Source organism: Prorops nasuta, unplaced genomic scaffold (genome assembly GCF_024137725.1).
Source record: "Prorops nasuta isolate Cenicafe-Biocafe unplaced genomic scaffold, Cenicafe_Pnas_1.2 PNAS00053, whole genome shotgun sequence".
In the NCBI taxonomy this organism is placed as follows: domain Eukaryota; kingdom Metazoa; phylum Arthropoda; class Insecta; order Hymenoptera; family Bethylidae; genus Prorops; species Prorops nasuta.
This window is the reverse complement of record NW_027116850.1, coordinates 386,858-408,322: the sequence shown is the minus strand read 5'-3', so window position 1 is coordinate 408,322 and position 21,465 is coordinate 386,858. Positions and strand designations below refer to the sequence as shown.

Sequence of the window (21,465 nt, the reverse complement as noted above, 5' to 3'; positions counted from 1 at the left end):
TAATAATATCAAAATGTTGTGTAGATTTTGTCACCTCGACGTACGGTATTTATTAAGTCGCCAACTAAATCAATATTGGCCAAAATTATCATAAAAAAATGCAGCTGGGGAACTCGCTAATTATTCAATATTGTCGTTGCTTCGACTATTACGATTTTGGCAATGAAATGTAATCAGCAAGGAGAATAATTTTCTGTCGGTTTAATGAATTTTGCTAACTCGATATAACGAAGGTCAGAGAACTTGCGCGAGGGAATCCAGCTTCGTGTGAAAACCTTGCAGAAGTAGAAATTAATGTTAGTCTGAAGTCACTGGATAATAATTCCTGCTGAAGAAACGCCCTCGTAATTATTCACGAGGTTGGGATGCATCTGCATAGCGTTCTCCATTTCCGCTCAATTTCTGCATCGTCGAACAATTTCACGCAAGAAAATTGATTATTAGAATGAGAGCATTTTTAATATACTTAATGCTGAAGCGAAGGAATTAGTGGTAAATGGACCAAAGTCTCTTTGGATTTATCTATAATGAAGCTTTCTGTCATGACTATACATAGTCCCAAGCAAGAAAATATAATTATAATCAAACACTGAGACATCAGTTAGCCAGTAAAAAGGCCTCTCGGGACCGGAAATAAATAAGGTGAAAGGTTCGGTCGGTCAGGAAGAATTTTCAAAGCTAATCGAATGAGATTGAAGAAGCGTGCAGACTTCTTGGTAACCGGAACTGCACAATTTTACGTTTATTCGTTAGTTTTAACTCATACAGAATAATTTTATTTCTAGACAATGTTCATTGTGATCGCAAGAAGAAAATTCGTAATTATGATTGACTAACGCAATGCTGCTGATTAGCATTTTACGAGAGACAAAAGTTCGCGAGGTAGTCTGGACCGGAAATCTGCAATCGATCTCTTCCAGACGTCTCCTGATTGTACGTGAGATAATTCTTCAAGGAAATGTGACTTAACTTGCATGTGCTTTTCCTATAGCCAACAACAAATCAATTAATTCTTCAATTGTATCCAGGAAAATAATAAACGTTCAAGAGCAAATTTTACTCTCACCTATTAAAACATATTTTATCCAATCACGTAAATCCAGACTTTTACCGTTCACCACTTTCATCCTCTTTTCCAGAATCATATATATATTTCCTTCGTCAACGATCGATCTTCCCTAGTTTGTACACTTTAATGAGTAAAAATATTTCAAATATAAATTGACTAATTTTCTCTGTAAAAAAAAAAAAAAAAAAAAAAAGCAATGGATCACCCATTACATTAATTATAACGATTTAAGAGAATGAGTCGTTTGAAAGGGAAAACCCCCACTGAATGCTACGAGATCAATGAAATTTATTAAAGTGTTGATTCGATGTAATAACAGTAATTACTGGTGCAATGCTGAAAGGAAAAATTAAGAATTAAGCGAAAAGTCATATTTCCCAGTAAAATGAGCAATTTCAGAAGCCGTGGAAAGTGTCGGTCGTTCGATTCGTATTCAACTCAAAAGCGGAAGTTGACGCTGGCGAAAGAGGAAATCACCTCGAGTCCTCAATGCGACTCGAGTCGTTGGACATTCGACTCGCGAATAGACAAACTCGAAGAATACCAATTTATTTTCTGAATTTTCCACAGTTTTTCTCCATACGCCATCCTCCCAACACTCAAGCAAGTATTTCACAGCAATTAGTTTGAGTCTTTGCGATAAATCTGAATGATCGATGAACGGTCGATATGGTGTGTGCTTGTCCAAGCGTCGCGTGTTGAATTTGCAACAAGTTTGCCATGCCGAGTGAATAGAACGTGTTCACAAGTCGATTACGGGGCCGTAAAGCAGTATGGACGCGTTTGAGGTAAAGTTGCTTTGGTGTGCGAAAACGATCGATGAGGGGACCGACTCGAAAAATTTCTCTACTTTTAGCAAAGGGGAAAGGGAAGGTCCTGTGCGGACGGCGGAATTGGAACTTTCAAGTTTTCTCTCCTTTTGAAATAAATCGAACGTGACGCGTAACACTCGCAGGCTCGATAAAAGGGGAAGAAGCGGCGACGCTAACGGAAACGGACTTTGAGTCTGGTACCAAAGAGAGAAAATTTGTATTTCGCTGCAGATGCTGAAGGGAACGTGAGAGCATGTTCGACACGCGCTCCTCCGTTAAAGCAACGAGTAAAAAAATCGAGGGGGGTTTTCGAAATAAAGAATCGATTGCGTATCCAGCATAAATACATCCTATTTGCAGCGGAGTGTTTTTTGCAGCTGCGTCACGTGCTCGGATCATTTCACACTCTCTCTCTCTCTCTCTCTCTGTTTTCTTGAGAAAATGCAATGACGTCCCACTTTTCCGACATATTCACGCGACTCTGGCAGTTTTACCTCGTTCGAGGGCCGAGGTCACAGTCGATCGCGAGGATCAATGTTAGCTGAACGCTCTCACGCGAGGTCGCGAAGCTTTTCCACCATTGCAGAGTCAAGCAAAAATCCAGCGGAAAACAAACGGACCCTCCTCCCTCCCCCTGGTCTTTCTGTAAACTGATCTGGATAATCCGATAATTTCCAATGAGTCAGGCGAGAATCGATAAAGTCTTCAGCGTGACTCACCATTTCTCTCTTTTTTTGTTGCGCTCGCTGCTTACGCCCTACGACGGTGTCGTAAGGTTCGAAGGGGCTAAAGAGGGGGGGGGGGGGGGACGGCGTTAATAAATAATTGCAATTTGGTGGGGAAGATGGCGAGAGAGTATTTCCGATGAATCAGGTGGGAAGGTTCGATGTGGGAAAGGGGACAAGTTGATTTTCCTTATACGCGTCGCGTATAACAGTCCTGCGCTCTTTCCAGGGGGCATGGATGATGATGGGTCATATGGGTACTGTCGGCCATGGGCAAGGTCACTGATCCCGAACGCCCTCGAGACTCACCAAGCTGCTGCCCTGCCTGCCACTTGCCACTTGCGACCGCTTACTCACACCACGGACCCTCTCTTCCAAAGAGATGCGTGCCATTAAAATTCTTTTTCAATCCTAAATAATTCCTCCTTTTGTTTTTATATAAACCGTAATATCCTGCCCCCATAGTCGTGAAACTAATAGGGTTGTTAAATACCACACACCTAGCTGTTTCATCCCATTGACGAGAAGAAGAAAGAAAAATCGGATAAAAACAATTTTCCACTCAAATATTGAAAAGAAAAGCTGAATTCTTTTTCATCTACTGTATAAAATTTAACAAATGTATATACACTGTGTGTATATAACGAGAAAACTTTATCCAGTCTTCATAATTGCTATTGTATAGAAAATATAGCGTAACGATATTGCGACGTAGACTCGCCATGCGAATATTTGTCTCGCTATTGTTATCCAATTGCAGAGCCTCCTGTTTCGCGCATTTAAAACAAGGGAAGAGCAGGAGGAGGTGGTAGGCACGTGCCAGGCATCCTATCTTCAGTAATTAAATCGGTAGTATCGTCCTGTGGAATGGAGATCTTTGTTTTCCCAGGAGTTTGCATCGGGAAGGCTTTCTGGCAAAAGCTTTTATCGTTGCATTGTGTTTTCAGTTTATTCCAAGGAGTCAGTCGGGAAGGTGGGAGAGGGGAGGGGGGATGATGAATATCGCGATCCATAAACGATTACAGCTGTACCAATATCGAGCACGTATCGAATATCAATGGGATATTCTATTTGTGCGAGCGTTTGTTTGTTGATCCGAGTCATTGCGAGTGCTGATTTGCAGTTTATTGTTGTTATCGTTACAATGGGAGAGGTTCGCTCGCTTCTTGGAAGGAGGTGGCCAGTGGTGTCCTTGAGCTAGTGTCAGCGACATTCCCGCAGGAGTCATCTCTCTATTATATTTAAATTGGACTTGTGGAGCTGAAGGTGATATACATATATATATTTATATATGCATTTGCGGTGCGTACAGTCAGTGGTTCGGAGCCACGGACACACTTATTTTCTTTCTGCTCGTTTCTGCTGGCTGCTCTACTCGCACAAAGGACGGCCGGAGCGCGCACAAACGTGCTTCCATTTGTCATCGCTCCGATCTCCGATCGCCGGAAGTCACGAAACACAATTGGAAGATTTACCGACCTTTCCCATTGTCCACTACCTCCCCCCCCCTTACTCTGAAATTAGTCCTGTAACACACTGGAGCACCTATACTTAACGAGCGCGCGCGCGCGTGCTTCACCTATATCTCTCCTCTTTGCTGTGTCTCACCACTGCTGCATCCCAAATAGAAATTTGAGCCACGCGGATCGCTGCTCTATGCACACACACACACACACACACTGGCAGAACGTTAAATTATGATTTTATTATATTCGTAAAAATTAAAATTTACACGTGTTATTGTTTATTTAAGTCGTGTATCAATTTCAATGCGAGTTTCGTTTGCGTGTATGTTCGTCTGGTGTATATATATATATATATATAGTATAATATAGAGATGTTTATTTATTTATTTATTAACAATGGAGAGGTACTCCCACGAGACGACCTCGTGAAACGAATAAATGGATCCTCGTCGATCGGGAGGGGGCTACGTGGTATATGTATATGTATATATAGTCAGCGCTCACATATAGCTTTAATTATTATTATTATTTAATATTATTGACTGCTTATAAAATAATACTATTACACAGTACTCTTTTTCCTTGGATTCTTTTACAACACAGTTCCGGCGTATTTTATTATCTAGTGTTATTAATAATTATTACAATCATTATTCATCGTTCACCATTATTGTTGTTATTATTATTATTAGCATCATAAGAGTAACGTTAATTATGCAATCCTTATACGTTCTAAGAGATCGAATATGATTCCTTCGCTGGATTTTTTCCTTTTGAGGGGTTGGCGGTGACGGGTTTTGTGGTGCGGGGGCGAGGGGGGGGGGGGGGGGGGGTGGGGGGAAGGAAACGGCGCCGCTCTCTCTTCTAGGTGAGAACTACGAAAAATCAATAAAATAGCCTTTTCTCCAAGGGATTACATCGAATATAATAAAGCCTAGGTTAATTATTAGTTTAGGTTTTGACCATGATCCACACTATCCTGCAACTGAAGCACACCGCGTGCCACTAGTGCGTACACGTGCGAATTCTGCGTGTGCGTGTCTTCTTTCAGAGATTCGCAAGACTCTCCGATTTTTCTCTCGCTCCTTCCTATAGGAAATTTTCAACTCTGCAACGAAAGCAGATTTCTCCTGAGCAAAAACACGAGATTCAGAGAAATAACTTGACAATCGATTCTTTCGATGGGAAAATTTGTCATTTCCACCAAGCGCAAATTTTCTCCTTTTCTCAAAGATTTTTCAACTTTTCCTCGTAGAGAAAGCGCACGTTCGTGAAGCTTTCATGCGAAGCACACGGTAGCACCAGTGCACAAAAGTAGAATTAGTATCTTCTAATATACTAGTTTACTATATTATTACTCCGATCACTAGCTATAGCTAAGATTTAAGATTGAATCTTTACTGAATAAATGCTCTCGCACTCTCATTGATCGCTAAGTGATTTCTATACACGAGTTTGATTAAGAGTCGTCTCCGAGCGCTCCTTTCTTCTAGTTTTACTTTTTTTACACACCTAACCAACTCTGTTTCCCTCGCAGCAATCGTGAAGATTTTTTCGAATTTTTCTTATCGTCTCGTGTATGCAATTCTTATTTTTTAATAGATTTAAGGCGAAATGAATAATAACAAATACACAGAGCATGGTTATAATATTTTTGAATTTGTTAAAAACTATGATCAATCGATTAATCATAAAGCTTTGTTGACTGTGAAAAATTCCACGATTACTACGTTGGAAACGAAATTCTATGATTACAGATTGTCCAAAGATTAATTGCTGCATTGTTCTACTATAATTAATGGAGAGAAATGGTTGTTTCGAGATGTAAATGAGATAAAGACTTTCTTCTTTGCCACTAAAACGTGCAGATGATCTTTGGACAGTCCTCAAGCCTTAATGCTCCATCCAAGCGATAAATATATATATATATGTATCTTGTGAGCTGAATGGGAACCGATATAATCTGAATTTTAGCTCTTTTACGGCGCGATGCAAAAATAGGCTTTCCTATTTCCGGTTCTCTACAATCAGACCGAGCGACACAGTACGATCTACCGCTCTTCAAAGAATTCCAAAAATGCTTACACTCTATTATAACAATTATTTTCTTTATCAACATCGAACGATCCGCGCCGAAATCCCCCCTCTCCCCCTCCCGTGGGCGAACATTTAATTACTGATGCACATTATCCCACAGAAATAGCTGTATAATAATTATTAATTTCGGTATGAAAATATCGCGTGTGAAAATTATTTGGTCAAAATAAGACTTTGGTTCCTGCTGTTTTTCCTTGAAAATTATAACTTTCAGGTGATACCTTGGGTATTGGGGGGACGTAGGCGCGCGACCGGAAATGAATTGTCGCAAAGGCTATGAATTTGACCGGTACATGTATCAATAACCATGTGAAAATCGGGGAGAGAGACAAATAAGAATGAAATCAATGTAAAAGAGAGTCGTACTTGAAGATTAAATGTACAAGTAGACTGTGTAGACTGTTTCCCTGACGTACGCACTCTCCTCCCCTCTTTCGTCTCTTCTTATTTTACATGTCGTCTTCATCCCATATTATATATAATTTTAATTTTCATAATATTACACCAATCTCGATGCTTAGGTTTCACGTATACGTGTAACTTTTGAAACGATCACTCAAACAGTCTCATTTTTGGAAATTTATGGAAGAGTTCCGAGCTCAATACTATATACGGTAATGCTTATTAATAATCGACGGCTTATGTATATGAATTTTCATTTAATCGGAGCACACCAAGTAGCCGCATTTATGTATTTTTTATAGAGTAGCTCGTGCTCAATTTCCCTCGCACAGGTTTGATTGCACGTCGTATCAGTCGTTCACATTGATTTATCTCCGTACTTACTCAGATTACAATTGAATGATTATAAATATTGTATAGCGAAGTTCCAAGTAAAACTAGACTTTACAAGATCATATCAAAATCATTTCTTGGAAAGGAAATGAGCGTAGTAAACGATAATTTTCACAGCCTCGGATAGGAAAATGCATAAGTGTAATACAATGCGCTTAATAAAGTTCTTCTCGTCTTGTTTTTCCATCGTTTCTCAACGATGGACCCATGCGTGTATTTTCGTAACTTGGATCATGGCATTTCTTCTGCTAATAGTTATTGACAAAAGAAGCAATGAAAAAAGCAGCCAACGATATAATATTAAAGTCGGAAGTCTTCCAAGAGACATTGGTAAAACCGATTGGTCGAAAATATTAATCTATAATCAATAAGTTACAAAGTATATTGTGAACAATTATTATTAGATAATTATAATAATGTTAAAATGGACATTGTCTTATTGCGGGATGGAATTGGCCGTGTAAGCTCCGTCAATGCTAGATGCTCCGCTTTGATTTCTCGTGGAAAGGCGAGAATTACGAAAACCAAAGAAAAATCTTGTAGGAAGAAAAACGAAAGGTGTGTAATACAATTGTATTAACGAAATATATAACGAAACTGTGCGTTTAGTCAGAGCACAAACGATCGTGTACAGAGAACAAAATGGACTTTTAAAAGAGAGAGAGAGAGATAGAAAAATGAAGAAGAAATCAGAAACATTTGTGTGTCGAAAAAAAATTAATTTATTGGTAATACCACCGAGCAGGCATTTAGCATCACTGCGACATATAAGTCTTAATGTGTGGTTTCCTCGTCAACAAACCTTGCGATTACCAAAAATGGACGAGTGCCTCTGGACGCAACATTTCCCATTCGTTCACAAACAGAGCATTGAAAATTCATTCGCCTAAAGTCGTAAGTTGCCCTGCTGAACGACGAGGAAAATTTGCGTCACACAAGGCGGGTTATTAATATTATTATACTCAATAAATATTACATACAGCAATGCGCCTCATTGATGACAATAATATTTGTATTGTTCTAATTGGACAGGAATAGTTATTTGCTTATTATTCGCTTGCTTTCTCCAAAAAACGAGCAATCTTTACAATGAATTTTAAGCGACGATAAACCCGTCTCGATTTAATCTGTCACATTGTGACTTTCTGAGGAAAATATTCATTATAGTATGTATATATATATCGTTTGATTTCGTCCCCTTGAGGCGTAGCTTTTAGCCTGTCTGAAAAGTTACTTCTGAAAGACTAGGTTCGGTTTCGCAAATAAAAAGTTTATCAGCCATACTGAGCAAATTATGTTGAATTAATAATTAACATATATGCATGTATATATATATATATATATATAGGCGTGTTACGTAATTATACGTTCGCGCAAAATTCGTACTGCCAGCGACGATTAACAATCATTTAATCGGAGCGCATACCACAAAATACAATTAAAATATTTATGCAATTAATACAACAAAGAAAGCTCGCTTATCTTTAATTATTACCTAAACTTATAAGACTAATATTGCGATCTTAATGCATGTTGTTCCCTCAAGACTCAGATTACCGTTTAAACTAATGATTAACAACACCTCCAAAATCAATGTGAGTCTTAAAAGAGTCAACACGCCCATTCAAGAAACTGTTACACATAAATTAAATGGGTGTCATGTTCAGGTAATAACATAATAAAAGGATTTCGACGAGAAATGTATGTTACAATAATAAAAAGGAGGAACATATGAAATTGCGCTAAAAATACAATATATGAAACAATTGTATATATATAAAATCTTTAAATAATCTACACAACGCGGTAATAATATGTAAAAGAACTCAACGTTAATTCCCTGTAATTAAAAACACTCGTCACGAAGTACTTACGGGAAAAATGTTTGTTATGTAAAAATGCCAATAGGTACGGAAGGATGGTAATTTCATCAGTGCCATTTGCCATCATAAATACATGTGCTTAAGTTTATGGAATTATTTTTTAAGACTGTAGTCACCTCAAAGATTCGAGGAACTGAGATAAAATAAAATTATATACCTATTTGTATACATATATGTATATATATATATATATACCAAAATGATTTTTGATTATGCTAAAATGTACAATTGAACTGCAATGCAAATAAAATTACCCACGTTCGGAGGGGGTAAATGGCTCGTTATCCCAGTCATTAAAATTATACCGTGGAATGCTTATAATGGATCAATAAACATTTTCACTCATTCTCTATACATAAGACAATTATGTATCGACTCACCCTATTACTCTACAGAAATACGAAATAGAAGCTAATGCTCGTCAGCACGTTTTGTTAGAATCGAAAAAACATTTCATGCTTTGTGTGATACACATAAATGTAGTCTAATATTCGAAGTAATTATTGGAATTATCAATAATGAATAGCTGCCCTAAATATTCCTAAGGGACTGAAACACTGCAGCTACACATATCATAGGCATGTAGCGTTTACAATATATTGTGTTGAGATGAATTTTTACTGTCGATCAGTTTGTGTGTGTGTGTGCTCTTCTTTCCCTTTTTACTTATTCCTCGAAGATGAGCGTGTTCCCGTTGTGGAGAGTCCCTCTCCTCGACTTCGACTTCGATGCAGAGAATGTAATCCTTCGCCTAAGTAACGCCACAATCACGCTTTTAATTACCTCGTACTATCAAGAGTATCTATACCATTTCCTATTTGCTTTTTCAATATCTATAAATCAAACTACTGTTTTACCTCTACTAACACTCCTACGCATTGTATTGGAGGGAGGTGGTGCCAACTCTTGCTTGGTGTAACTTCTCAGTGCTCGTCCTCGTCTGTCTTGTATCAATTTGTCGGCTTTAACGAAAATTCCACACTTTGATCGACAGGTAAAGTATCGGTGTCCATTGACAGCACCATCGTTCTTACCTGATTATTGTTTACAAAAATTAATAATAAATAGTCGATTGAGATACTTTTAGGAGAAACAATGTTTACCTGTAGGAGCGTCAAGCTCCACTCCTATCCACGTTCCAGGTGCAAAATCAGTCGCTCCAACGTATGCTATTACTCCCGAGTAACTGTAAGGACGAACCAAAACCGATTCTCCCACTACAACCCACTCAGGCAATGGAACTTCGATTCTAGTTAGATCGTGTCTCGAGCCAAAACTAGAATTTTTATCGCTGCTCGCATCATCTACAAATGAATATTTTTACTAAATATTAGTATCATTTTATTCGTTCAGTCGTTCCGAAGATGAAGCAAATCTTTACCATCAATTCGTTCAGAGGAGCTATTTTCACCGTTCTCATACGCCATATTAGGTTGCAGCGATTGCTCAAGCCTTGCTGCAACCTTACTTTCAGATAATTGTGGACGGACCATGGGGAAAGATGCTCTGTGATGGGAGCTGGTAGGCCTTCCAGAACTGCTGCTACCTTTCCTTCTTCGAACAACCTTCGAGAGCAAGAAACATTAAAATATTTTTCCTTGCAAATTGTATTTCTTCATTATGAAGATTTACCTTTCCAGGAGGCAGTTTTGTACGAACGACAGAGTTTCCTTCCATCGGGCTATCGTCGCCTGAATTCGAGGCTTGACTCCCTTCCATCTCGAGTTTTCTTCTATCGTTGATTAGCTCAGGCTGGGAAACTTTTCGCAACTCGTTCCTATTATGCTTCGTGCTATCATTGGTGTCGTTATCACCCTTCGCAGATGAGGCTGAACTCTCGACATACGTTTCAGCGTACGCATGCGATTCCTCCACGTTTTTCTTGTTACGCACTGTAAACGTAATTAATTGATCAAACCATCATTTATTTTTTCAAATAGTTGACTAGATATAAGTTTCCTTGGCTATAAAACCACGAAAAAAAAAAGAACCTACAATTTTCACAACTGTTCTCTGAAAGATTCAAGGTTTTCAAAGTAGAATTGACTTCTGTCAAATATTCCTCCGGCGACTCCTCGACGAGGGAGCTATCCATCTTTTCCGGTTTCCTGCTGTCAAGCAGATTTCTGTACTCCAAATCTGGCGTCTCGTCAACGCTAATGGACTTAATGGAGATTGAATCCTCGGACGTGAGATTCGTCGTTGACACGGCTTGGGATCCGTAACCGCTACTGCTCATACTCGGCGTGTTTATCTTTGTCGATTGCAGCTCGACGAGAGAGTCCAATGTGCGTGAAGAAGTCAGTGGTTTGATAGTTTTTGGAGGCGCCTAAAATTTTAATGGCCATTAATTACGTAACATTGATGAATTTTAAAAATTCTTGCTGGAAGAATATATAAATTGAAACTCGTGACATTACCTGACGTACGTCGTATTCCGAATAATCAGCTTCGCTCTTCTCTTCATCCTCCTCCTCCTCTTCCTCTTCCTCATTAGGCGTTGATGCTTGGTTTCCAACGTTCGACGTTTCCTCGTGCAACGTAGTCATACGAAGGCCCAATTTACTGCTGACTATATTGGGAGATGCTAAAATCAAGTGGAATAAGTTAAAGTCATGAAAAAAAAAAATTAATATAATTACGATCCTATAAATGAGATATCGGGTCCGAACTGGCCCAATAATTTACCCATTCGCCTGTCCATTTTGTTCCATTTACAGAAAATTCTACTTGTAACCAATGGACTACGATGGATTTATGAAAGGTTAACATTAAAACTGGTGCCAGGTTCGTTCCGACACACATTTGTAGGTAAACTAAAAATCAAAACTTTCATGCTGCGTCTGGAAAAAGGGTGGTACAATGTATTCCACGATAAATTAAGCGTTTGCGTATTTACTACATTGTTGTCATTTCTATTATATAGAAAAATAAATATACAAACGCTTTTATGGTTAAACTGATTATTTTTCCAAATGGAAAAATGTTTGTGGGATACATTGGAAAGGCTGAAAAATAAAAAAATCAAAATGAAAAGAAAAATATGGTGAGACAAGCAGAAAACACTGAACAAATGGTGAGGCTACATACAGCATTTATGGTACAATAAGGCTGAAACACGAGTGTTGGATAATAATTAGCGCGTCATTTTTGTTTTTACAAAGCAATTAAAATTTTGTGTCGAAGAATGAAGCCAATTGTACTGTAAGGATTCTTGTCATTCGTCGATTTGACAATCCCACACGAAGCCAATTATTTTATCGTTTGTAGGAAAAAAAAAAGTTGTAGTAATTTGGAAGGCCTTAGTGAACCACATCTGTAATAATGCTCATAATGGAAATAAAAAGAGAGGAATAAGGAAACCGAATAATCTACAAGAATGACCGAAATTACTCGAGAATCTACCCTTTCAAACTCGAGTTTAATATGAATTAATTTCGAAAAAGGTTTGAAAGGGCAAATAAAGACGAGCGTCACCTACACTTGGCAGAGGTAGATTGTTGCAGACGGGTCAATGAGTTGAGATTGAGATTCAGATTCAGGAAAGTTGGTCTCGCTGAAAGGAGAGATGTGCCGATTATATTACTGCTTATCTTTTTCCTTCGCTAGAACCTACGTTATACTCGTTTAATGGCGAGTTTTCCTCGAGCTCGAATAGTTCGTAAGCTCGTTTAACGAGACAAATCGTAGCTGCTGCTTTTGAAAATCTCCCCAGATACGATAAAATAAATTTAGTATTTAATATTAATAAGAAAAAGATTTAAAATCTTCCAGACATATTACGGTACATTTAATTAAGAACATATATAAATTTGATATTTAAAAAGCAGAAAAAAATTATTCGATTGAATAGATCGTATTCGATTAATTAACGTTGTATCGGACGAACAAATAATAATCCCTCCTCTCTCAAAATCGGAGAGACCCGATGGATTTATTCGCCACAACCTGATGCAATAATGTGCATATGTAATTATTTGCACATTGTGTAATTATTCCTTGTTAAAAAATCAACTCGCCATTAGATGACAAATTCAATATGCACGAATGCATGAATTTCACTAATGTAAATATTAATAATACGGGAACATAAAATAGTACAAGTTTCAATATGAATAACAATCAGTCCAATAACGTGCATTCTGAATTTGCACGGCAAACATTTTGGAAAATATGGTATACCTGTGTAATTTAAAGTCGAAGGTAGTATTATTATAGTTTGTATAAAAATATTCATACGAGTCCTTTGCTTGATTAAAAATACTTACTTTATCAACTATGCATGCTTAATTGCTATTTTTTGTTTGTCATCAAATACTCTCATGCACAACTATTAGTCAAAGAGAACGGCTTGGTCTCTGCGCGTTGCTGTACCTGACTTTAAACTGAGATTGTTGTACATTTAAAAGAAGAAAAGAAAAGAAAAGGAGAATCAGCATTGATCGCATTTAATATAAAGAAAAAATTAACTTTACAAAAACAAGCACATTTTCTTTCAATGAAAACATGCCACTTTCCCTTTGCTCTCTGTGTGGTATACTTTAAAGTGGAGCAAAAGATCTTCTCATATTTATTTCAAGTTTTCAACTTGTATAGTTGGTGTACCGTGCGAAGGATGCTTGTTCTGTTCTTGAAACAATGTTTGCATATGGAGTTTTTGTTCACACAATCGTTCAATCATGGTTCAAATTGTTTGTGTAGTAGATATAAAATATGCAGTGTCTCCATTTTTAGAAATCATTTGTCACATTCTATGACCTCTCTAGATTAATAAAAAACATTTAATTATCCACTACTAGGAATGAATGTATATATGTATATGGAAATGATTTCTAGCGCTCGGTGATCCATCAGGTACAATTGCCATATCATCGTTAAGCATCGCAAAATGGTGAACATTGAAACTCGAGGTAAAACGCAATTAACAAACTTGACAAATGGATGTAAAGTGCACTAAAGTAGAGAGAGGAAAGAGAGAGAGAGAGAGAGAGAGAGAGAGAAACGGGACATTCGCATGCAGCTGGCACGAGAAAGCGAGCCAAGTACCAAAGGCCACAAACAATTGTTACAATCGGACAGAAAGCTCAAAGTGTGCTGGAAAATCACTGCGAAAGGTGAAAATTGCAAGACAAAACACACAGAGCAGCTGGCGAGTAGCCGATAAAAATTTAAAAAAAATAAACAACTACATTCTGCATGATATTTCTCTTTTACAACTATACATCAAACCGAGTCCTGATATACTGTGAACAATACTACGCTATAACATCAAATGTATCTCACTGTAATACTAAGGCGAACTTGGTATAATACTCATATATATCTAAACAACAGACAGTCTCACGAAACACGAACTATATAGTATTATCGTAGCCCAATGCGGCATCGATCAATTAAACATGAAATCAAGACTCCATTTTACCTGAGTTCAGAATGGAGCCTTGCGTGGGCCAAAATAGTTGTGAAGTAGTAGACGTAGTGTTAAACAGAGGAACAGATAAGTAGCACAAATTAATTGGTGGAATTGATCACTCGTTTTACGACTTAAACTTCTTCACTACTCGTTAACATTTTATTTATAGCTTATTAAATGTAACAAGTGGTAGAGTTTGAATTGTTGAATGTTGAGGAAAGCTAATCTCAATTGAGAGAGAGAGAGAGAGAGAGAGAGAGAGAGAGAGTAAAATTACACTTTATTTTCAAACAGTGTCTACTATATTGGCAAAATAATTTATTTAAAGTAAAATATAGAAATTTTTTTTAAACAATCCAGCAATTGTTAAACAAATCAGATAACTTTAAGTTGACAATAGTTGTATTTCATGGAAATGATTGTATTAGATTATTTTGCCACTTTTATCTCTCTTAAGCATTATATTTTCTATTTGTTTTGTATCCTAAGTGAAAGAAATGGAATGACTTGCTTGCTCAAAAGTCAATGTTAATATGAGTCAAAGGACATGTGAGATTATGGACTTTGCTATAACAATCAGAACTAAGGCAAAATGTAAAGTGACTATCACGTCAAGGTGGTATTATTAAAAACACTGCATAAGCCACATTTCAAAAACCAACTCTTTATCTCTTGTTAGATAAATTTGACGAAAGCGTAAAACGAAGGCAGTGGAGAGTAATTGAAAATCAAATTAATACTAATTAAGACTGTAATAAATAACGTCCCTAAGCACAGTGCTATTATATAATTTATGTAAGCGATAACTTGGAATTTAATCGATGACTTAAGCGAGCTAAGAAAATGCATTCATTATACAGACGAATTTGCACAAGGTAATAATAATAATCGAAAAAGGATTCTAATTATATTTGTGATAAGTTGGACCTATGTAATATCAGCCTAATCGGGTAGCATACTATTTAAAAAAAAAGAAAAAGAAATGGCGTAAATGTAAAGGTAAAAGCTACCAGCATGGCATAATAAGATTGACGAATGTATCGAGACTGATTTAAATTTTCAAATGGAAATGCGATCAAATGATCTGTCAGAAAAGCATTCGCTTAATTTAGTGCTGTTAACGTTGTGGCAAATGCTGTTACAGCAAGGGTACAGTACAGCATAATAATTTGTTTACCTTTTTGTTGGCGTACTTTTGTCAGTACCGTTGCAATTTGTTAAAAATGATTACAAAAAAAACGAATATATTAATCAGAAACATTGTTTGAGCAAAAATGGATTACTATTATGAGCTATGGAGGAAAGTACGATGAACCAGCGATCAATGAAACAATGATGTATGAATGAACGAATGAGTGATTTAATGACAAATGTAAGATGTATTGAAGCTGTTGATAATCTTTTTGATATCTGTGATTTTTTTAAATACGATTCATTATCGCTTATACCAAAGTTGCGATCAAATTTTCATGATTGAAAGAATGATGAAACAATTCGTAGATGAATGTAATGATTGTAATGACCATTGGGAAATCATAGAATTTATTAATTTATGTAGAGTCGTATCGCCGATAAATTTAAGTAAAGCTAGTAGTAGCAAGGTTAGTAAGTAGAGGACGTTTTGCGTATAAAAGTAACAAGACATACCGATTCCAAAAGGTTTCGATGGAGTCGGAATAAAGTTCTCCTCGTTCCTGGAGTGTCCGGTGGTCGCTCGTCGTGGATGAGGCAAACCGTTCAACTCTGAATTTAAGTCAGTTACGCTTTCGGAGCGCGTAACGTTCAGAGAATCCATCGAAACATCGAATCTCATGATCTAACAAAAATATGTCATTAAATTATTTCACACACTCTTATATAAACTAGATTGAAGTTGACACACTTGGCACAACGCAGCGATATAAATATTAAAATAAAATGGTATATGTATTGGTGAGATGAATACGAAAAGGCTCAAAAGACAAGTAAATTGAACAAAATAGGAATAAATGGGTTCAGTTGCAGAATGGATTGAAATGAAATTAAACGAAAAGCATACAGTGCGTCCGAGACGGCGAAGAGGCTGTAGTACCTGCGAGAAGTTTGGAACACTTGCTGTTTTGCGCATAAGCGGCTGTCCCTGAGCTTGCAGCAATTCTTTCACCGCAACATTTTGCCTCAGTCTATCCAGGGTTAATATACTTTCGACGGCAGAAACACCGCGTGTGTATTTCTCTACAAAAAGAGGAAGAAAAATATGATTTTTGTAAGGTAGAAATAGAGTGTGATATGAGATACGAAGTACGTATATTAGAAATATGAAAACAAAAATGGATTCCCTTACCAATATAAGTTTCTCCATCGCATGTGCTGTTGTCTTCGCCACTGGCAGCTATTTGTGCCAAGCTCTCACGATCCTCCAGTTCTTCACTGGCCTTTGGTATATTCGACACTACTTCATACGTGACTCCAGTTTGCGTCAAACAGTCCGCCCTCACGATTCGTTTAAATAGCCTACCAGTAATACTCTGCCTCTTATAAATATTTAAAGCCAATCTTTTGCGTAATACGAGATCCATTGGCGCAGGATGAGACAGTCGAACGGTCGTCTTTAAGATTAAAAATACCCTCTCGTTTGCTAAAAACAGCACACGAGATATAATTATTATGTGATGGAAAATATTAATTTTTTTCTTGCAATAGATTCTCTTTTTCCAATCACTGACCATCCGTAATTCTATTGAGATGTACATTATCGTGTATACTAGAGTCCCAGGCAGCGATAGCACACACGTCTTTCTCCAAATGACGTATGATAGGAAGATTGTAGAACTTATTGCCATGCTCCTTGGGTAGGATAGAGTTCATTCCCGTGACGGAAACTTCTTCCCCAGATTGATGAGTCGAAAGGTCGTCGGCTAGATAGAAATTAAAAATTGTTAAAAAAAAAAAAAAAAAAAAAAAAACTATGGTACTTTGAGTTCTACAATATTTTAGTAAGCGTACCATTGAGATCAAGGAATAAGACAGGAATGTGCGGTTCCATGCCAGTGGGTGGATCCCAGTCTGCTGGGGCTCCCGGAATTCCAGAGCCTGCAGCGGGTACCAGAACTGCGTTTCGTTCTTCCGTTAAGCTTACCCACTGGTCCACGAGACTCTGTTCTCGTTCGATATCTTGCTCAGTTTTATCTAAATCAAGCATTGGTACATTAATACAATCTTGTGATTAGAACAGAGTATGATAATATTTAGCCTCTCCTCTACCTTGTTTATTAATAAGTTTCTGAATTTGTTGATCCAAATACTGCCTCCTCCTCATCAAGGCGTCGCTCCACTTTTCCCTCAATATACTTAAATCTTCATCCTGATAGCTGTCCAGTGGAATTTGAAGGCGATTTCTCACAGATATGCTTCCGACTGCTATATTCAATATAGACTGGCAGATGATTGGTAACGTTCCAGAATTTTGCACTGGCTTTACTCTGACTTGAATACGTCTTTGCTGTCCTTGCCTCAGCTGGTAAATACCACCCGTCCACGTATCCTGTTTCGTTTGTACCTCGACCGGAGAATATTCACCCTGCTCGTTCAACTCCTGAATCTCGACCCATAGTTCGATTTTTCGAGTTAATTCCGACCATCTGTCCGCTAAAGAACGTGCTTTCGCCAATTGTTTCTGTTCTACCTCCCACCCAGGTTTGCTCTTTGAAAATCCTGCACTTCGGTGTCCCCAGACTTCTATGCTAAGAGCACCTTCTGCAAGAGTAAAATAAAACTGAGTTTTAGACAAAATGGATCTCAGTGACTCGCGAGAAGCTGTTGAGCGTTGGCTCCAAAGAATGCAGGCTTACCAGAACAGTGTTCGATAAATTCTTCGGTAATAGGTACAGTGAAGTCTTTACAGTGTTCAAATTTGAAAGCGAGAGAATCCCTCTGTCCAGTAACATAGTTGGATATAGGCATTTCAGTGTTCACTACCGGAGGAACGACGATCTGCTCAGGATAGCCCCAGAACATATATTGACAAAAGACAAAGTGACTTAAAGATATTGGTAACCCAGTTGCTTGTTTTATTGACACGCGACAAGTGATGTGGCTCGAGCCAGAATAATCCTCGGATTCTGACGCGGTGGAATCTGTCGATGATTCGGAAGCAGCCTCGCACATACGATCCTGGGGAAACTGCCCGTCGATACGACTTATCTCAACCTGCAGTCGTCCAGCGACTTCTCCTTGTTGGCTAATAATTGGTGTATGGTAATCCAACGTTACATCGTGGAACAGAACTTCTAGAAAAATATTTGCCACACCAATTAGATTGTGCTTCTCTTGTGATTCGTAAAAAGGATCTTGCGTTTTCCCTGGTATTTCGTCCTAAAATTAAATAATACATATTTAGTACGAATATAGGGATAAAACAAGAAAGATACTCTTCGCGTACCTTAATGGCAGGTAATCGTTGACAGTTGTGAGGATCTTTCCTCTCCTCGTACATATCTCTCATGTCTACCAATTTATTCTCCAACTTCTCCATGGTCCAAACTTGACTGCCCATGTTGATTCGCTTGACCAGAATTGCTGGCTCGCTTACGAAAGCTCCCCGCTGGAAGAATACACTCTACATTTGCAGGTGTGTAAAAAAACAAAATAAAATGAATAAAACCAAACGTGAACTGAAAAAACTCGAGGCAATGATCGATAAAAATAAAAAGACCGATGTAAAATGTAGCGAAACGATAAAAAGTTTAAATAATAGAGGGTTTATTAAGAAAATGGGAGAAGCTCCATGTAGGTGTGTGTATTTTTACCTTTCTGTTTGGGCTCAAATTGTTCGGCGGAATTTGTAGGGTAACGCTAAACTTGGTTTGTTTACCCATTTCTTCTGCTAAAACGTTTGCTTCTTGAACCAGAGAGTTTGCTTTTAGTATGTCAGTTTTGAGCTGTCCCAAGCTCCTTTTAAACATCTCATCTCGTTCTTGCGCCCATTTCTCGACTCTCATTTGCGTCGTAGGCGTGCAGGCGGGAAGTTTTCCACTTTGACTCCCTCGCAATGGATCATAAGGTACATAAGGAGAGTAGGGCGTGGACGGCGATAATATATTGCGCAATTGCTGAAACTGACGCTCGTATTCCAACCTTTGCTTTTCCAAAGCCACCTGAGGCATTGACGATAAAATAGCGGTGAGTCATGGCGATCGATTGCTTCGATATCCAGTGAAAAGCTCGAAATATACCTGTTTATCCTCTTCGTGCTGCTTTTCAAGCCTAGCGATTGCTCTTTGGATGGGATCGTTTGACAATTCGTTCAACATAAGCTCCTCCCTCGCAAAATTGTAATCGATATTTTGAGCCGGTGTCTGAGGTTCGCTGTTAATTGCTGTAAAAGCACAAGAGCTTTGTAAGTTATTACGATTGGCGAAATATTAGTAGAATTAATGGGTCGTTGTTAAATCTGAAGCAACTGCAATTATTTTAACCTGTAGCACTTCTGGGACAATTAACTCTGAAGAAGTGATGATTTCCCCACACAATTCTGTCTCCGTGTAGCAGGGGAGTCTTTTCTACAACTTGGGTGCCATTGACAAAACACCTAGCACCATTCAGAGGTGTCATGTACAACCCAGATTCCTCTATTGTGATAACGCAGTGTTCCGGTAAAATTCCCAGGCCATGAAGCTGAATATCTTGATCCGTTTTCGCCGAGCGACCACCGACCAGAGTTCTCTCCTACAATAGCATGAATTAACAATGGTAAACGATGACCTTAACGCGCATGTTTCCTCATAAATCCTCCTCTCTCGCAGAGCTTACCTTCAAGTAATAAACTAACAATTCGTTAAGACTTGGATCATCGTTCAAGTTGACCAGATAATATTTGCTTTTTTCCACTTGAATGCCCGAGGCTTGAACACTGATACCCATTTTCTCCAGTGCCTGCTGTCTCTCGTGCTGGAGTCTCTCCGTCTTCACCAATTTTTCTTCCCAAGTTTGCGACATTTCCTTCATCAAGCGTTCGGATTCCGATAGTTTCTCCGTTATATCCGTCCGTTGCTGGCCAACTATCGAGCCTTGTCCCTGGAAAACATTGACCGATAATAGCTGAGTATCGTTCTCCAAACCAACTACAGCATTCGCAGGATAACAAACATTGTTCCATTGGCAGATAAAATTTCTTACCGTGGCGTGCAGGAGCATTTCCTTCAGGGTCTCCACTTCCTGCCTCAATTCCCGAATGATCCTAGCGTTCGGATCCTCGTTAACCACAGCATGATTAACTATCCTCTTGGCTCTATCGGCGTATCGCAAAGTCGACAGCGTCTCCTCGTAATTATCAGCCGCCGGCGATATCGTTGCTACCATAACGGTTTTACTATTACCTCCAAGATTATCCTAATTAAAAACCATCGATTATTCTCCGCTCTATTCTGCAATTAATTTTGCAAACAAACACTATAGCAAAAGAAAGAAGCTTAAAGTCGTATCGTTAATATACCTTTAACAGCCACGTAAGAACCGAATCTCTGTAGGGCACGAATTTGTCTCGGTTTTTGCCTCCAGAATTCTGATCCGCCAGCTTAGAAATGACTAGACCCAACGTCGTGAGTGATCTGCGATTAAACGTAACGATTTATCAGGTATAGTTACGTTCGTGGTTCGATGAACATTATGATATAGGTTAAATTTCTATAAGAGGAGAATACATATACATGAGCTGCACGAGCTTACTTGTTAATATTGCTCCCTTCCTTCAACCTGTCGCCTACGGCTCCAGTTTTCACAGCCCTTTCGCTCCCCGCGAGATCCACCAGGCTCATTCTAGAGACCTTCTCGCCACTGACGCCACTCTGGAAATCTGTCAAGGTCTGCGTGAGGATCACGGAGAACACAGCGTGCGAGCGTGAGCTCTCCGAGTTCATATTGGTCGCCGCCACCGTCCTCGACTTGTTACCTTCCGTCATCAGGTTGTCAATGTCCTGAAAAGGCCAGAAACTCGATCAATTTCATCATCGTGCAGCCATCAGCCATTGATCTTCCTCGCGCCGTATAAAATGCAGACTTTTCACGCGTCGAGGTGTAGCTGCGAGCCGAAGCTCCAATATTAAGAATAAGAGGAAAGTTCGTGAGCCAACGCTATAGCGAGGAGGAGGACCCGCGCGGCAGCAGATTTTACCAACTTTCTCAACATCCATAAATCTTGCATGAAAATTACATTTATCGTAGCACGT

At 38.5% G+C, this 21,465-nt stretch overlaps 1 protein-coding gene across 5 annotated transcripts in view; it reads right to left on the bottom strand.

Moving 5' to 3' along the window:
- Positions 1-7,670: 7,670 nt before the first annotated feature.
- Khc-73 (Kinesin heavy chain 73) overlaps positions 7,671-21,465 on the bottom strand; it is a 60,936-nt gene continuing 47,141 nt past the window's right edge. Inside the window, exons 5-29 of one of the 5 annotated variants that reach the window (XM_066744899.1) lie at positions 20,966-21,213; positions 20,733-20,847; positions 20,417-20,629; positions 20,051-20,314; positions 19,717-19,966; positions 19,474-19,616; positions 19,048-19,395; positions 18,681-18,857; positions 18,091-18,613; positions 17,504-17,995; positions 17,246-17,428; positions 16,966-17,157; positions 16,584-16,877; positions 16,332-16,474; positions 15,908-16,076; positions 15,438-15,452; positions 14,270-14,287; positions 12,329-12,403; positions 11,268-11,434; positions 10,843-11,176; positions 10,480-10,739; positions 10,229-10,412; positions 9,951-10,151; positions 9,705-9,881; positions 7,671-9,598 (exon numbers count right to left, since the gene is read on the bottom strand). In XM_066744899.1, coding sequence (XP_066600996.1) covers positions 9,510-9,598; positions 9,705-9,881; positions 9,951-10,151; positions 10,229-10,412; positions 10,480-10,739; positions 10,843-11,176; positions 11,268-11,434; positions 12,329-12,403; positions 14,270-14,287; positions 15,438-15,452; positions 15,908-16,076; positions 16,332-16,474; positions 16,584-16,877; positions 16,966-17,157; positions 17,246-17,428; positions 17,504-17,995; positions 18,091-18,613; positions 18,681-18,857; positions 19,048-19,395; positions 19,474-19,616; positions 19,717-19,966; positions 20,051-20,314; positions 20,417-20,629; positions 20,733-20,847; positions 20,966-21,213 — 5,274 coding nt within the window. In that variant the 3' untranslated portion in view covers positions 7,671-9,509. The remainder of the gene's footprint in view (positions 9,599-9,704; positions 9,882-9,950; positions 10,152-10,228; positions 10,413-10,479; positions 10,740-10,842; positions 11,177-11,267; positions 11,435-12,328; positions 12,404-14,269; positions 14,288-15,437; positions 15,453-15,907; positions 16,077-16,331; positions 16,475-16,583; positions 16,878-16,965; positions 17,158-17,245; positions 17,429-17,503; positions 17,996-18,090; positions 18,614-18,680; positions 18,858-19,047; positions 19,396-19,473; positions 19,617-19,716; positions 19,967-20,050; positions 20,315-20,416; positions 20,630-20,732; positions 20,848-20,965; positions 21,214-21,465) is intronic. The other 4 variants (XM_066744902.1, XM_066744901.1, XM_066744903.1 and 1 more) reach the window with 4 other exon arrangements.